Source organism: Rhinichthys klamathensis, unplaced genomic scaffold (genome assembly GCF_029890125.1).
Source record: "Rhinichthys klamathensis goyatoka isolate OS25496 unplaced genomic scaffold, OSU_Roscu_1.1 h1tg000069l_1, whole genome shotgun sequence".
Taxonomy (NCBI): Eukaryota; Metazoa; Chordata; class Actinopteri; order Cypriniformes; family Leuciscidae; genus Rhinichthys; species Rhinichthys klamathensis.
In genome coordinates this window covers 703277-722260 of record NW_026606612.1, presented here as the reverse complement: position 1 = coordinate 722260, position 18984 = coordinate 703277, and the positions used below count along the sequence as shown (strand labels likewise).

At 36.8% G+C, this 18984-nt stretch overlaps 1 protein-coding gene across 3 annotated transcripts in view; it reads right to left on the bottom strand.

Moving 5' to 3' along the window:
- Positions 1-18984, bottom strand: part of grin2bb (glutamate receptor, ionotropic, N-methyl D-aspartate 2B, genome duplicate b) — a 132230-nt gene that overhangs the window by 102368 nt on the left and 10878 nt on the right. For all 3 annotated transcript variants that reach the window (XM_056250483.1, XM_056250484.1, XM_056250485.1), the window contains exon 2: positions 11114-11716. In XM_056250483.1, coding sequence (XP_056106458.1) covers positions 11114-11716 — 603 coding nt within the window. The remainder of the gene's footprint in view (positions 1-11113; positions 11717-18984) is intronic.

The window sequence follows — 18984 nt, the reverse complement described above, 5'->3', positions numbered from 1 at the left end:
TACTATGTAAAAAAATATATATATAATAATACTTTTATTCAGCAAGGGTGCATTAGATTGATGAAAAGTGACAGTAAACACATTGATGTTACAAAAGATTTCTATTTCAAATAAACACTGTTCTTTTGAACTTTCGGTAACACTTTACTTGAAGGGGTGTGCATAAGACTAACATGACACCTTCATAATCATGACATGACACATGTTATGAATATGAAGGAAGTTTTATGCATGTTTGTGACAACTGTCATTAAGTGTCATTCGCTCAATTATGACATTTTTAATGCAAATATGATATTGTTTGAGATGTCTTTGTTATGACACCTTGACATAAACCAATACATCATAACCTGTCAGTGTCTTTGTCATGACAACTTGACATTACTAAGACAACACAGCCTGTTATAAACATGACATAGCAGATTAATTATCAAACTTAAGAAACCACTTAGCTTTATTGGTTAACATTACATTAAACTGTCAGGTGGTTGGTTTTGACATTGGCTGTCATGAAGCCATTATAACTGTTTAATGACAAATTCAATTTGTACCACTGTAGTTGAGGTCACGAAAAATATTCATGACACAGTTATAATGGCCTTATGACAGCCAATGTCAAAACCAACCACATGACAGTTTAACTTAATTTAATGTCAAGTTGTCATGACAAAGACACTGACAGGTTATGATGTTATGGTTTATGCCAAGGTGTCATAACAAAGACATCTTAAACAATGTCATATTTGCATTCAAAATGTAATTATTGAGCGAAAGACACTTAATGACAGTTGTCATAAACATGCATAAACCCTACTTCATATTCATGACATATGTCATGTCATGGTTATGAAGGTGTCATGTCAGTCTTATGTACACCCCTTCAAGTAAAGTGTTACCGAACTTTCTTTTTATCAAAAAATCCTGAAAAAAATGTATCAAGGTTTCCATATAAATATTAAGCAGCAAAACTGTTTTCAACATTGATAATAATGAGAAATGTTTCTTTCATATCAGAATGATTTCTGAAGGATCATGTGACAGAAGACTGGAGTAATGTTGCTAAAAATTCAGCTTTGATTCACAGGAATAAATTGCATTTTAATATATATTGAAATAGAAAACAGTTATTTTAAATTTTAAAATATTTAATAATAATCTTGCAGTTTTTAACTGTATGTTTGATCAAATTAATGCAGCCTTGGTAAGCATAAGAGACTTCTTTCAAAAACATAAAAATGTCTAAACTTAATCAGTTTAGTTTGTCATACTCAAATCCCTAAATTAAGTTTTAAATGATTGGGAAATAAGGGTTAATAAGGGCATCCAAAAACCTTTTTTAACTCATGAACAGAAACCAAACCTGAGGTGAATAAAAACTATTTCAGTGCCCAAACTTCATGTATAAGCGGGTTACACCATGAATGGGGGGTGAATTTCCCTGCCCACTTCCAATGAAATGATATATCGATGCACACTTGTTCCCTATACCGACTACATTTATATACAGAGCAATTGAAACGTTCTAAATCTCCTCTTCTGCCTTTTCCTGACTCCCTCGTTTTCTTTCTCCCTCTCGCTTTCCTTCTACATATATATAGAAATGTATGTAGCAGCGGTTGCCATGCCAACGCATGCAGCCCACAGAGTGTGTTTGGGGTTGGGTAGAGAAAGACAGAAAGAGAGAGTGGAAGAGAGAGAGAGGGTGTAAAAGTAATTATTAAGAAAAAGACAGGGTTGAAAACACTCTTCAATCCCCTCTATTTAACCACCACCTCCTGTGGCATGTCACACATCTCTCTCGTCCGTTCACATGCACAATGCGTTCACTCCCCCATCCGTGCTCGGGAATCGCAGTAGCTCTTTTATATTCTCTCTTTCTCGTTCAGTTTGTCCTATACACATATTTGTTTGCCCCTCTGTGATCATTGCTTAATGCTAAATTTCTCCAAAAGTCACGTTTCATCTCTTTCAATGTTTTTTTGTGTTTTTCGAATGCCTCGATTTAGATGTAAGCGTGTTGTAACTGCATGTTGAGTGCCTTCCTCTTCCTCTGTTTCACACCCACGTGTTTCATTTTAAAACAGTCCCCTCTTCCTTTCCTCTATCTCTCTCTCTCCCACCCTAGTCTTTTTCTACCTCCCTCTCCAGCTGTCATATTCATCCTTCCTTCTCTCCATCCATTCTTGCTTTTTTTTTCCGAGTAGCATTCACTCGTTTCGGTGTTTTCTTGCATTCAGACTTAGAAATGCTCCACGTCTGAGGCAACATTGAAAATCCGGGATTCAAAAACCAATTTAAACCTTGAAATAAATGAAAAGGTTTATGTTTTTGTAAACCAATGAAACATTGAGACACGCAATAGAGAACAGCTGAGAATCTGAATGGTCAGATGTTCTTTGGATCGATATTAAATCACGCTGAAAAACATGATCATCAGGTTTTGCTCAAAACTGCGGAATAAATTCAGCTTGAGTGCTGCTGTCATTAAAAGAAAAAGGAAACAAGAAATACTAAGAATAAAATTTAAATTCATGGTTTATTTTTTAGTTCACCTTTTCACTTAAATTAGCATAACAATAATATAATTTTAATTTGCAATAAAAAGTTATTATATACACTACCATTCAAAAATGTGGGGCAAGGCTGCATTGAATATATCAAAAGTGACAGTAAAAAAGACTTTCACACATAAATTTTTGACATAAATGCTGTTCCTTTGAACTTTCTATTCTACAAATAATCCTGAAAAAAAATTCCATACAAATTTTAAGTGGCGCAAAATGTTTTCAGAATTATTAAGAAATGTTTCTTGAGCATCAAATCAGCGTTTCAGAATTATTTCTGAAGGATCATGTGACACTGAAGACTGGAGTAATGATGCTGAAAATTGGGAATAAATTACATTTTAAAATGTATTCAAATAGAAAACAATTATTTAAAATTGTAATAATGTTTAACAATATTACTGTTTTACTGTATTTTTATCAAATAAATGCAGCCTTGGTGAGAATAAGAGACTTCTTGCAAATTAAAAAAATCGTACTTTTGAATAGTATAGTGTATATATATATATATGAAAAATAAAACATTTATATATAAAAATATTTTCTCTATAATGTTTTTATTTATTATTATTTATAATGTTTAAGTGGAATTCAATTATATTTTATTCTAGGTTTACAAGATGAGTCAGTGTCACTGGATGTGATGTAGACGTGCACTATAGTGCTTTCCTACATTAGCAGTGTGTGATCATAACTACTGTATTCATGAGATCGTGTGACACCAGCGAGAAACAGCACTGAAACATGGGTCACAACACAAGTTTTCGCTTGCAAGGTGCAAATGCAAAAGTGTTGCATGGCTTCCCCTGCGATGCTGACAGCAACAGGCTTTCAATCAAAAACACTTCTTTTTTTTCAGCAGAGTGTCTAGATTTTTGGAGACGTGGACTGGAGGATCATTTGAAAAAAGGCACTGATAATATCAGCCTGACATTGATACGTCAGCTTTCAAAACACTATCCATTAGTGAGGCCACCAGTGGAAATATTCCCATTTTGCACCACACCATTTAGTCCAACTATAACAATACAAACGGCAGAGAGGAACGATATCCTTGGAATCACTTTCAGTAGGATTTTTTTTTCCAGCTGATGAACGATAAAAACAAATGACAGCCAATCAGAATCCATCCTGCTTTAAAGAGCTCGAGCATTTAAAGCGGCAGACGACAAAACTGCAGCGCAGATAAACAGAAAGATGTCGTCCGCTGGTGTGGACGCTAATATATAGCCTAGTTATTGTTATAGTTAACTTTATAGGTATCATTCTTGGTGTGAACGGGCCTTTAGTATTTGGTTTGTCCCCATTTAGTGTTAATGACTGCAGCACTCAAGAGGAATTCACATGCCAATGTCATAACAAGTTTGCTTAATTGATTAGTGACTGAGAAATATTGTAGAATCTAAAATATATTTTTGATTGATTTTATGTCATAATGTTAAAATTATATTTAAAGATTAAAAAAAACTTTATGTTAGAGAAAAGTTAGATTTTATAGTAATTATTTTATATATTTCCGTTTGGATTAAACTAAAATTATTAGGTTAGATTGTTTCCTAGTTTTTCAATGAAGAAAATTCTGAAGCCTGCTGTGTTGTAAATCAGTGTTGCAGAATAACAGACTCTAAAGTGACCACATATGCAAAAAAATGAAGTCACGCGGATTCACAACAGTTTCAACTGATTAAATAAAACATTTGAAAAAAATGAAATGGACAGATGTGGCATACTAAAACATAGCAGACACAAATGACTGAAAATGCAAATGCAGAAGAGAATGCACTGCTCTCTCTGAGTGTGAGTGTGAGTGTGAGTGTGTGTGTGTGTGTGTGTGTGTGTGTGTGTGTGTGTGTGTGTGTGTGTGTGTGTGTGTGTGTGTGTGTGTGTGTGTGTGTGTGTGTGTGTGTGTGTGTGTGTGTGTGTGTGTGTGTGTGAGCAAATGTGTTGGATGAACCGGCCAAGCAGGTGCATCTAAACTCTCCCTGCTATACCTAACATGCACATCTAATGCTTCCATGTGCCAGTGAGAGAGGCTGAATTTGCATGTGTTCCCATTAAGCATGAAATTAGCAGTGCGACTGCGCTCGTTAAGTATCCCAGCGCTCCTATGACTCCCCATTAACACTCGCACATGGAACAGATAAGCCAGCACAATGCTTGCCTAGAGTTAGTATGGTGGACGGAGTCCAACGTCACGGGGTAAAGTCACAGAATTAGAAACAAGTCTTAATAATGCTTATAATGGCTTATGTGCGTATACTAGATGATTTTATCGTTTTTTCCCCCCATTTCTGCCTCTATATAATACAAATCTATATATCTCCATCAACTCCACTGCTCTTGGGAACGAAGAAGAGTCATAAAAGAAAGATAACGGTGCGATTATGTAGGCTATGTGTGGTTGGAAAGGCATCAAGCATGGTAAAATGTTTCCGCTAATTCAATTAGCCCCTTATCGAGCTCCTCAGTGGCTTACGAGAGGATGTGGCATGTTTTAACAGCCCTTCACCAACACTAAAAAGAGCTCCTCTCCTTGTAACACCCTGCAGATATGGCAAAAAATAGATCTAGAACAAAGAGATTGCTGACAGACGAGTTGAACATTCCCAATGCGTTTAAAACGGATCTATGTACATCTAAAATTAATGGGAGACATTAAAATCACACAATTAAAAAAGTAAGTTATTGTATTTTGCAAGTCTTAACCACGAGGTTCATGTCTACTTTAGCACCAATGACCCATGATCATGGGGGAAATCAAGCATTTGGCAGTTCATTCTGAATCAGTCTCTGGTTGATTTATTCCAGTGTTTTGGATCACAATCACAATGCATATCTAAACCGACAATTAAATAACAATTTTAAAAAGTCATAATCAAAATATAAGAACACGTCCTGTGCGGACGGCTGTTTAGTCAACCTCGGACAGACTGAACTGGAATTCAACTGCAAAACGGTAGATTGTGAACTGTAAAGATTGTGGACTGTATCAGTGTTATTTTTTATAGAATATTATAGTATTTATTCATATTTTGAATAGCTTTTATTTTTATATGTACTTTTTTCTATTTAAGTTTAATTTAGTCATTTTGTTATATGCTTGTGTCACTTTCATTAGTTTTTTTTATATATTTAGCTTCAATTTCTTTCTTTTTTTTAGATTAGATTCAACTGCAACTACTGGTCACTGCATAGAGTCCAGGACAAAACCAATAAAATACAAAAGCATCTAATCAAAAGTGCAAACAGTAATACAAGTATAAATATACATATATGTAAACTATTATAGAATATATTTTAAGGTGCATTTAGGATGGAGAAGGTACGCCAATAAGTGCAAATAAGTAACTGTATACGGAAGATGCTCTAATCATTTTTGTAATTTTAGTACTTCGACTTATTTTTAGTTGGTTTCCAATGCAAATATTATTTTATTATTGAAATATTAATCGATTCCAACATAAAATTATAATATATATGTGTATATATATATTATTATATTTACATATATATTTGTGTGTATATGTATTTATATACACACATACATGTACACACACACACATTATATATATAAATACAATAATATATAGACACACATATATTATATAGACACACACTTTTATTTTAGAGTCGATTAATCATGATTGATCGCCTTGACAGCACAATTTTTTTTTATTAAGCTTAAGTTTTTATAATTTGTTTCAGCTTTATTTCATTTAAACATTTTTCAAATATTTTTTACATTTTAATTTTAGTTAATAATAACAACACTGGACAGTAGACCTGTGAAGTATATTCAATGATATGAAATAAAAAACCTCTAAAGCCACTTTTGTCTATTATGCTTTCATCTGCCACAATAAAGTAATTACTAAGAATTTTCTTCGTATTGATATATATGTTTAATTGAGAATAATTGATTTGTTTATATTTTTAGTCTCCAGCCTGACAATATATTTCATATTCTCAGTCAGTCCCTAAAATTCATCCAGTGAAAAAGTATCACGTCCACCGTTCACATTTCAATCTTCAGTTCATATCAAGCATGATTCTCTGTAACGAGATCTTGACACATCAACCATCTGCAGCCGTCAACATCAAAGAAGCACCAATCGGGAAAACTGATCTGAGCTGAACTTCTCCTTGGAAATAAACTGCAGTCTGTGTTTGGATAAATAGTGTCTCTCTTGAGAAATATAATGGAAACCTGTTCCATTAAAGCAAAGGCTGTTCAGGATGGGGGTCACTGATTTACAACCAGGTTGGTTTCAGCAGTAACGGCTGCCCCCGTTAAACACCCCGAGATACCCTGGGTGTGCGGAGTTTGCGAAAACTGTTTAAAAATAAGCCTCCTTGGGACGGCCGTGATTATGCATGTAGCTGCAAAAAGCTTGAGAATGTTGTGTTAAAGTCTAGGTGATATTCGTCTTCACGTTGTATTTAACAATGCGAGGTGTCTGCAGTTATCGTCCCCATCCGTTTCTCCTTTTTTTCTCCAAGATGACAAAATAAATGTACTTGACTCCCTGTTTTTTACTGTGTGGCATTTACAAAAAGTCCCTCTGACATTTCCTTCTCTTTCTGCACTTTTCTCCCTCCCTCCGTCTCATCTTTTTTTTTTTTTATTACCTTCTTTCTTATTGGCCAGAGAGAGAAAAAAAACATTGTCTTTTGAAAAACAAATCTGCATAGCTTTTATTTTCCCTCTAATTTTCTTCTGCCTCTTTGGAACACAGTCCTCTTAATGAAGCACATTGCGGGTAGTTCACGACAGCACTGACAGTACACAACAACACTATGCGTTCTGTCGCATCTCTTTCCAGCACTTCAGACCTCCACTGACTTAACAGCAGGCACAAGTCTGCTACAACTCTGACCTTGGCGGAAAAGAAAGAGAAAGAGAGGAACATGTGGATGTATGTGTATAGACAGACATGCATGAGAGGAATCAAAGATATTGAGGGGGGGAAAGAAGGCAGTGTGGCTCTGTTCCAAACCCGAGTGAGTCTACTGTCTACACAGGCAGCTACTCTCCAAGCATCCTAATTAAACGTTCTCTGGAATGATCTACACAACTTACTGCCACTCATGTGAAGCACGCAATGTGTCTTTAAAGGGATACTCCACTTTCTTTGGAAATAGGCTCATTTTACAACTCCCCCAGAGTTAAACTGTTGAGTTTTACCGTTTTTGAATCCATTCAGCCGATCTCCGGTTCTGGTGGTACAACTTTTAGCATAGCTTAGCATACATCATTGAAGTGGACAAGACCATTAGCATTTCAAAAAAAAAAAAAAAAAAAAGGACCAAAGAGTTTCGATATTTTTCCTATTTAAAACTTGACTCTTCTGTAGTTACATCGTGCACTAAGACCGACGGAAAATGTAAAGTTGCGATTTTCTAGGCTGATAGGAACTATACTCTCATTCCTGCGTAATAATCAAGAAACTTTACTGCCGTACCATGAGTGCAGCAGGCGTAATGATATGAAGCAGCGCCTGAAAATAGTTCCGTTGTGTTGACGGAAGGTAGCCTATTTTCAGGCGCTGCGTCATATCATTACGTCATGTAAAATGAGCCTATTTTCAAAAAAAGTGGAGTATCCCTTTAAGGTTAGTTATCTAAACATTGTGGTTTAAAGTCACCATGAAATCAAATTTGGCCATTCTTGTTTTTTTTCTATGGAATATTTGAGGATTAATTATAAATGATTTATCCATGCACATCATTTTTATTTATTTTTAATTCACGATAACTTCCCTTCTCACTTGCAGCTCCCCGGCTAAGACAAATTTTGCAACGTTTTGCTAACGTTCCCATGAAGTTATGAAAACGCTATTTCTGAATTCAATTTTTAAACTTCAAAACGTTTTTTTCTTGGTCATGCTAACGTTAAGGGAACATTACTTTTAAATGTTCTCTGAACAAGAAGAAACATTTAAAATAGGTTAGACAAATGTCCAACTAAAAAGTTTCAGAAAAAAACGTTCCATGAAGGATCTATAAATAAAGATTTTTTGCTAATGTTTTAAGAACATTATTAAAGACCAGATAACATTGAAATGTTATTAATCCGTGTTTTAATCCGTCTCTTTTGTCCACTTTCGACCACTTTTGTAATCATTTCTTTTGTGGGAAGGGTAAATGTATGGGCTTTTTCAGATCTTTTGATCTAATGGACGAAATAAGCTTGAAGTAATTTACATACGAATGCGCCCGGAGACGACGGAAAAACATACAGAGACGAGCATTAAAGGGGTCATATAATGCCATTTTTGTACAAGCTAGTATGATTCTTTAGGGTCTAAATTAAAAGTTTGTAATATACTTTAATTAAAAATTCTCATTAGTATTGTAAGAAAACACTTATTTTACTTGGTTAAAAACAGCTCTGTTTTCAGCACGCCGTTTCAGTGCATATGACTTTAAATGATAATGAGCTTTGCTCACCCCGCCTCTCTGTTCTGTGCGTACACCGTTTGTAACACAATAACCATAACGCGTTGTTCAGTATAAACGTGGGATTATGAATTATATTGAGAACGTCATACATAGAAAACATGACGTAATGTACCCTAAGTGTAAACCTTAGACGCATTCATTGTGAAGCGTGCAGCTAGCGATTTGCAAAGATTAATATAAATATTAATATAAAGTTTAATAAAACGTTACACTCACTTCAGTTGTTCTAGAGGTTCAGCAGGAACACGAATAGCTGGTACCGATCCTTTTTTCATGAGCAGCTTCTTAGCAAAACCAGCTCATTCTGACCCTCGTTTATAAAGCAGTCTGGTGAGAAATGATTCGCGCAAACATGAGAGCATTGACGTTGCTCGTGGGGAATATTCCCTTCGAAAACAAACTCAGCCACTGCGTCTTCAGCAGTTCGGATTTAGGAACATCAAAATGACTGCTGTGTTCGTTATTACACCCAAGAACAGAACACCACAATCGCTTAGACGCCATTCTGCTCATAGACAGTGCTCCAGCATATCAACAATGATACGCCGGTCCGCGCAGACTATGATTGACAGCTCCCTCACGAGCGAGGGCGGGTCTGTGTTGAAACGATGCTGTCAATCAACAATCGTGGGAGGGGCTTCCGAGCGTGTGACGTCACAAAATCGAACGGCTCAATTTGAGGCAGGGGAAAACATATAAGGAGATTAAAACAAAAACACTGGATTTATCATTTTATGATGGTTGTGTACAGGCACTGCCAACACACATTTCAGTACAATCAACTTGTAAAAGTGCATGTACCATTATATGACCCCTTTAAGCTTTCGTTTCTGCTCTGACACCCACAAGACCAGCCGAACGCTGTGAGTGTGTGTTAGAAATCAGGAATGGTGAGAGAACATTGTGCGTTTTTTATCTTCAAACCAAACTTGGTTATTCAGCCGACAAAGTTTAAATCCCGTCTGTCTAGCGCGCTTCCCATAATGTTTATGCCTTAGGTCAGTAGGCGGAGAGAAGGCTCTTTTGCGGCTGTTCGAACGCATTCGACCACATGAGCGTTTACACCACGAAAGCAATCCAGTCTAATGTGTTGTCGACTACCTCTAGAAGTGGACAAGCTCACAATGTTTTGGACCCCGTTTACACCTGTATTTAGCGTCGTCTACTTGTGATCCGATCGACCAAAACGCACCTTAATACCAGGTCTAAACAGGGTTTAAAAGAACATTTGTTTATAACATTGAGAGAACATGATCTCTCTTCTCTGATGAGATTTTTCGGCCCGAGGGGGGACAACGTGTCACTAATATGAGATCACAGCAGTAGCAAACCACAAAGATCCAGTCAATTCCTGGTGGACAAAATGAAGCCCCGCCCTATACTATTTTATTGTTCGAGAAGCGGTTTCATACGGTACAACAGAGAAAAAAATTCCATTTCATATTTAATTAAAAGACAAATATAGTTCCTATCTACATGAATGGTGAAAGACTTAAATTCAAAACTGACATATATACGTGTATATCATTCAAATATATTGAAAAGATTGATAAAATTCCCTCTAATAAATACATATTAGCAGACATGGATTAACAAGGATTTATATAATTTATCAATCTTTGTTAATGTTAGTTAATTGTTCAATGTTCAAATTTGTTGGATCACCGTGCATACATGATGTTAACAGATATCATTTCTGATTTTTAATATTAGTAAATGTTGAGATTTACATTAACTAAGATTAATAAAAGTATTGTTCATAGTTGGCTCATGTTAACTAATGTAGTTAACTAATGGAACCTTTAAAAGTGTCAAATAAATGTGCTAATATTAAGAAATAAAAAAATTTACATTAGGATTTATAATCAGCAAATCTTTAAACTCTGCAAACCATCTTGGAACAAGCTTCACTTGCTTGATCACAATGCATTCTGGGATTGCTTTATCCACTAAAAATGCTTGTGATGTGTTTTAGAATCTGTCGAAAATGAAGTTTCTTATAAAGGCAGCAAAATGTATCCTCATCTGAACAACCTTTGCACCTAAAATGCCCTAAAATGTGTAGGTAGCAGTAACGTCTGTCATACCTTGGCGGCCATGATCATGGAAGAGCCTCCGCGGATGCCCAGGATGGGGATGTGCGTCTGAGCCGAGATGAAGTCCAATATCTGGGCGATGGCCTCCTGGTCGGTATCGTCCCCAAACACCACGCCCTGGAGCCAGTTCCGTGACATTAGAGCACAGATGCGGTTTATGATACTCTTGGGGTCTGTTTCGTTCATTGTGACCAGCTCGACTTTGGGAGAGAGAGGCACGTGTAGGAAGTCCTCTTTCTCCAGACCTTCAGAGAGAGACACCTCGCTGGAGTTTCCCACAAGGATCACTGCGATGCTAAGGCCTTGAGCAAACTTTGGTGGCAAGGGAGGACCCACTGGATTGACTCCTGGTGGAGGATAATGAGGAGGGCTGATGATCGATTGGCCTCGCTCTCCGCCGGGCGTCCCGATCCCGCCTCCACGGCGAGACTCGCAGGTGGGGAAGAAGAAGAGAGAGAGGAGAAGCAGCGAGAGGGAGAGGGTCGGTTTGGAAGAGGAAGCGAGGGAGACCAAAGACAGGACGCGACGGTCGGAGAAAGGGGAAGAGGAGAGGTGGAGGCTGACAAGCATGGCGGAGGAGTGAAGATACAGTCCCTGCAGACAGAGAAAAAGACAACTTTAGTTTGGGAGATGAATTCGCATCAAATCTACATGATCTGAACTTGACTCTGGCTGGTGAAAGTTGAGTCAAGTAAAGCTGACGAGAGACCTGTCGTTTTAAAAAGAGCATGTGACCTCATTTCAAGGGTCTGTCCTCTTCATTATTGACGTATGTTGGACAGAAATCACAGAAACTGGCAGTCTTGAGAAATGAGGTCATTTGCAGCAGTAAACACTTATGTTTATCTAACTAAGGACATGCAAAAGACTTAGAAAGTTTTTACAATTAGAGCTACAATGTAACTTTTTTCTTCAAAATTAACAACTTAATAATGAGAGAGTACATCATTAAACCATCTCGCCCTAAATCACTACGGTAAGCCTATAATCATTTATATTTTACAGAGGTCAGGATGGATTTTGCCATTTTTATAAAAATACAGTTTTTACCTTTAATAATAACATCCCAAGTGGAGGTTTTGTCAGATCTGAGGACAATTTTCTCCCCAAATTATTATTTGACGCTTTTTATACTGGGGATTTGCCATTGACATCAGTTGTTTTTATCCTGAGCTAACTAATGCTATTTTCTGTCATTTATGGGGACATTTGGTTCCTACAGTGTAGACAAAGCCTGGCCAACACATTCATGCACTTCAAAAATGAGCTGAAAGAGTTCAAATAACCTAGATTGTGAAACACAGTGAGAGAAAAAATTAACTGTGTGTGTACAGAGAGAGAGATAAATAGGGTGAGTAATGTGTGCACAATGAATACCAAATGCAATCAGATGAATAAGATACAAGATGATTTATCAGCAAACAGCATATTCTCTCACACACAAACAAATACACACACAGTAACTGACATTGGCCAGTTATCTTTCTGTGATGTTTTTGAGGAACACTTATTGTTATTTAGAGACATTTTCATTAGCAGAGGTGTGAAACAAGTTAGTTATTAGGGAATACGTTTCTGTCTGTTTGTTAAAGGTGCAGTAAGCGATTTCTGAAAGTGGATCGGACAGAGCAGCACAACACACTTGTACCCAATCAGCAGCAGGGGGGGTATACACTCATGATGGTAGAGGAGAGCGAGTGAGCAAGAGAGAGATTTGAAGAAAGACTGTAGAAAGAGAGATGGCTGAGAGACATTACAAAAGAGAAAAGGTCAGAGGACTATCACTGTAAAAAAAAAAGGGGTTATGAACAGGCAAGAGCTTTTTTAGGACCCGTGTTAATAATATTAGCATTGTTTCTGCTCCATACGTGAGTATTGAGTAACATTGGTTTTGCTGTGTTTCACAGAAACAACAACACATGCTGTTGTTGTAATGTTAGCTATAATAACTGGGCAGTTTTTGAGTGTCATTGGCTGTGTCCGAAATCTCCACTCAAACCACTACTCCCTAACCCCTATGTAGGGGGTAGGGAGTAAAGCACTATATAGTGACTCACCAGCATAATAGAAACACCACTTTCGGACACTACTCGGTCGTCTCTCGGCGCCGTTGATTAAACGCGCCATCATCTGTCAGCTGGTGCCGAGCCAGCTCTGGGCTAAATAGTTTTTTTTTTTTATAAATACATTACATTATATTGAGCTTATTTCTCCAAAATTGTAAAATTAAAAGTCATTTCTGGCCGTTTCTGTTATAATTCGTTACTCCACACATGATTATAACTTATAAACATAAATAAAATTAATACACATATTTCATTTATTTTCATTTTCGCGCCACACCGTTTTCTCTTGCCTGTCAACATTAGGGAAAAAAAAAACAGATCTACGTTATCAAATATCTTGCTCATAATACTCTTAATAAAACAGCTTTTAGACTCTGTGGAGATGCCACTCAATATTTATCTTTTTTGTTTGTTTGTTCTCTTGATTCAGAAGATTTTGCGGATTAGCAAAAGAAACAGGATTTCTAGACACAGAAAACGACGTGCTGTTCTTGCTACGCTAGCGAGACGTCGTCAAATTGTAAGTTAAAGATGAAGATGATGCTGATAGGTCTTTTACGATCAGCGCAATGTATGATGGTAGGGCCTGGGTTAGTGACCATCGGTTGTACACTACTTTTCAAAATGCATTCTGGGATACATTGAGTGGACTATATAGGGTATAATACTCATCACTATACATTCGGACAGCACTACAAAATGGCGAGCTCACTATATAGTGAGTAGTGGGAGATTTCGGGCACAGCAATTGTTTGTCTGGAGCTTCTGTGCTGCTGACGATTAACAATGAACTCTTGATTGTATTCTTGTGTACTGTATGTTTATTTTTTGTTCTTCCTTGTCATTTGTTCGTCATCTTCACTTTGTTCATTTTTTTCAGAAGCATTATTTTGCTTTGCTTCAGCTATGATAAAGTTCTCATCCACACTTGCATTGAGTGTTTGTGCATTTTCGGGGGGGGGGGGGGGGGGGGGGGGGGGCAATGAAGGAAGGGGTGTGTTTGTTTGGGTTCATTTCAAATATCAACATTGTTTCTCATAAATCGCTTACTGCACCTAATGATGGAATTTCTGAAACATACTAAAAAACACAAAATTGTTTGATTAGTGCAGTTTCATATCTTGACATTTTTCATTGAAACGGGAATTTGCGCAGACATACACTACCGTTCAGAAATCTGAGGTCAGTAAAACTAATACTTTTATACAGCAAGTATGCATTGATCAAAAGTAACAGTAAAGACATTTATAATGTTGCAAAAGATTTCTATATCAAATAAATGTTGTTTGTTTGAACTTTTATTTTAAAAAAAATGGTTTTCACAAAAAACGATTACACAAAACAATGATTTTGAACATTGATAATAATAAGAAATGTTTCTTGACCAGCAGATCAGCATATCAGAATATGATTTCTGAAGGATCATGTGACACTGAAGACTGGAGTAATGATGCTGAAAATTCAGCTTTGACATCACAGGATTAAATTACATGTTGAAATATATTCAAATAGAAAACTCTTCATTTAAATTGTAATAATATTTCACAATATGCATATTTGATTACATAAATGCAGTCTTGGTGAACAGACTTCTTCCATTTTGCGTGTAAAAAGTATCTTTTTTTTTTGCAAGCGACATTAAAATCATGTATTTCCTTATATTACAGTAGATATTTAACCAGTAGCAGCCTATTTTTGGAGCATAACAGACTAAATGACATGCCAACTAACAGCCACATAACTCATTTCAAGGGTCTTTAAAGAACAGGTAAAGAAAAACATGGTGGGTGAAGAGGAGGACAAAAGGATGAAAGGACAACATAAGGGAACCATTGCTCGGAAAGAAAGCAAACACGCTTGAAAAAGGAAGACTGCTTTTACAAGGCTAATTATTGGAGGTTTGTCAGTGCTAATTGCAGGTACACATGCTAATTGTGAATTAGCTCTCTCTGCTGCAGAAGAGAGAAGAGACGGAGGAGGACAAAGTGTGGGAGGAAGAAAGAGAAAGAAAGAAAGAAAAAGAGAGAGCGAGAACTCAGTAGAGGGGGAATGGAAAAGTATGGAGATGAGCTGCAAAAAGAAATTGAACAAAAAAACGGAAAAGAGAAAATTAGAAGACTAAACGAATAAAGCAGAGACAGAACGAGAGTAGTGGCGAAAAGAGAAAACGTTCTAATGATCAGCTCGTTAAGAGGAGGTAAGCAAAGTGAAGCACACAGATCGGAAGGATGAGCACTAGATAGGGAGATAGAAAACTAGGAGAACAGCAGCTGAGTGAACAAGAGAGCAAGGAGAGACTAAGATGCTCTATTTGGCTCTGCCTCTCATTTTAACAGCACTTGGTTTCCATAGCAACTATTCAAATGAACCTTCCTCCACACACACACACACACACACAAACAGAGACTGCTATATACAGACACAGTTATATAGATTTTGTCTTAAAGTCCATAGTAACACCTATTCACAGCCTACTGAAAAAGGCATTTTAGAGACACATTGTGTACATACATGAAACCACCATCTCTTGCAATAATACTAAAAATAAATAAATGAAATAAAACACACACACACACCTCCCACACATTTTCTCCTAAGGAGCTCAAGGCTCAATGTCAGCTCCAGGAAGGTTTTTTTTTTTTTTTTTTTTTTTAAATGCATGTTACAGAACCGTCTGAAATGCTGATTGACAGCTGGGATATCAGATACACACCAGTGATATGTAGCAGACTTCTGAAAGTGCTCTCAGGTGGCTTTAAGTCCAGTGTAAATCCATGTTCCAGTTTCATTTGATGTTTACACAGTTTCTGGGTTAAAAGCATGAGGAACATCATTTATACGATCAAAAAACTAATATTATATTATTAGTATATTAGCATACTATTTTTTAAAACCACGTCACATCAAATGTAAAAACACGTTTTCAATTGGAAATAAAACTAAAATTAAAAAATTGATCAAGCCATTGAATTTTGATTCTAATTAACTACATGATACGCCGATTAATTAATCTTATTAATCAAAAAAAATGCTCACACATCAGTTTTGGCTGAGAAATTACCCCCAAAAGATCATTTAAAGTCATTAATGTGTTAAATGAGAAAAGCATCAAAAAGACATTACCAAGAGTTTTTTTTTTACTTGATTCAACACTTAAGCTACAACGGCCACGTTTTTTTTTTTCACAAGCTGCATCTGAATTAGTATTTAGATATATTTACAGTCCGTTTAGCAGTTCAGAGGTGGCCTGATTGCATTTACACTTCAATTACAATTGCATAAATAATGAAATGGGATTAATAGGTTTTAAATGGGTTTCTTAATAATATGGAAATATGAAATTGTTTTGTTAATGAAATGATACTCTCAAAAAGAAACCAAAACTGCCAGTAGGTGGCGGTAAATGTCTTAACGAGTAAGTCGTTGAGTATCTTATTCATTCAATTAGTTCAACAGGTCGATTCATTCAGGAATTAAGTAAATGGCTCCACTTATGAATGGGCCACTGAATCAATACTTCACCTCATTGATTTGCTAAAAACGCGAAGTCATTCAGAAACGAAACACCGCTGTCTGTTGCTCGGAGACACACAACAGTTTTGCACAATAGTGGCTTTATAGGTCATATTTTCGTAGGCAAAATTGAGCAAAAACAGTCAATATTGTGTCTAAATCATAACACAATATTAACTTCGTATTTATTGAACTGTTGTATAAAATCAATATCACATTTGCACTGGTGCTATTTGGGACAAAAACAGCATTCATGTGATATTGCTTAAGGGGGGATAGTGAAATTGAAAATTGTATCACCTTTTACTCATCCTCATGTTGTTCCAAACCAGTATGAGTTTATTTCTTCTGCTGAACACAAAATAATTATTTTGAAAAATATGGTTAACCAAACAGTTGATGGACCCCATTGACTTCCATAGTATTGTTTGGTTTGTGACATTCTTCAAAATATCTTCTTTTGTGTTCAACAGAAGAAAGAAATTCCTACAGGTTTGGAACAACTTGAGGGTGAGTAAAGGATGCCACAATTTTCATTTTTGGGTCAACTATCCCTTTACATATGATATAAATAATTCAATATGAGACAAAAACTCATACAGGGGCATTTTTGCCCCAATATCTTGAAGTTTAGGAGCTTTCTAACTGCATAGTCATTAAATGCGTTATTTTTTTCTTTACTGTACTACTACTGATAGCCAGTCACACTGGCATGAAGGCACGGCTTTTCACTGGTGTTTTTTCTTAATGTTAAACCCAAAGAGCTCAAGGCAGGTTTTGATCTCATTCTGAACCATTGTTGACTAATGTAGCTGTTGAATTAGAAATGTACACATCATTTCAGTTGTTATATATTCAATAAATACATCATCTATTGTAATATTTGTTTTGTTTTATTTTTGCACACTCAAACTGCATCTATGCTTGTTGTCACTGTATATGGGTGTTTATTGTGAAGAATTCCAGTGTCGCTCAACATTTGCTGGATGGCCACCACTAACGCTTAAGTTTAACTGACACAGACGACAAAAAATGTTACATATACACGCACATTCCCCGTGGTGCTGTATAATATCCATGCATCTGCCTGCTCTGATAGATTGCTCTCTCTTGATTTTCTGCGAGACAGTTGTGCGCGGCCTAAGGCCTGATTGACAATTGGCTTAAGACGAGAGAAAGGGCCCCAAGGGCCTCAGATTGGCTACAATGGTCAGAAAGCTTCCAACAAGCCTGGGCAAGTGTGTTGGTGTCAGCTAAAATGCCACTTAGAATGACTTATTGATCTTAAAAGCAGTCGATGATCAAAACTAGAAGCAAACCAACATGATTACCGCAATCCAGAACAAACCAAGCAAGACTTACAAGTAAAACCGACACGAGTAAACAGAGCGAACACAAGGAAGGCTAGCCGACAACATGTGCGACAGGTGATTCAAAGGTATCCTGACATTGTGCACGTTTTAGAGGGCGAGAGAGGATGTGAAATGATAAATACAAGTGTGTACATTTGAGCCCTGTAACGCATCTCTGTTTCTTTCATTGCTTTGGGAAACAGATAAGGCGTCGACGCAGTCCTCCATCTCAGTTCTTCCTGGCGAAGTAATAAATTATGTATTCGACAAAATGTTTGTACAAAAGCCCATCACAGACTCCCTCCCATCTCATACGAGCTCTGTTTCAGAGCGGGGTGGGAAAGCTTTGATAACAACCAGAAACTGAATTAACATTCATTGATGCAGTTATACAGAATGAATCCCAATAAACCCGAGACAGTTGATTCAATTTCCGGAACACACAAAAATGTTATTTAATTCAGCATAAAGAGATGACAGAGGTTTGTAACATATCGTGTAACAGAAGAAGCGCACGCACACATGCACGCGCACTCACACACAGATCACACTTAAAGTGAGAGATTAGGCTGTCTAGTAATCCAGTGCAACACTATGGAGGTATGCGGCCTGCCTTCTTACGTCAAATCTCTGGGTACATGCAACACACATATATACCGAAACAGGCAAATAACACTATCAGAGGGAAACAACTTGATATTTACCTCTAACTAAGCTCATTTCATACTTAGACATTTAGCCAGCATTTCTGTCTTGGCTTCCGTGCAAGCATACGTTCCCAAATACACACCTCGCACACACTCCAGTCTCTAAGGTGTATCTGTCATATGGCACTGTGAGCGCGATTCCATTAAGCAGTGTTTATGAACTCCTGCCTCTGAGCTGTAACCTTTACTGAAGTCCTCTCTCCTCATAATGACGCCTAAATAAC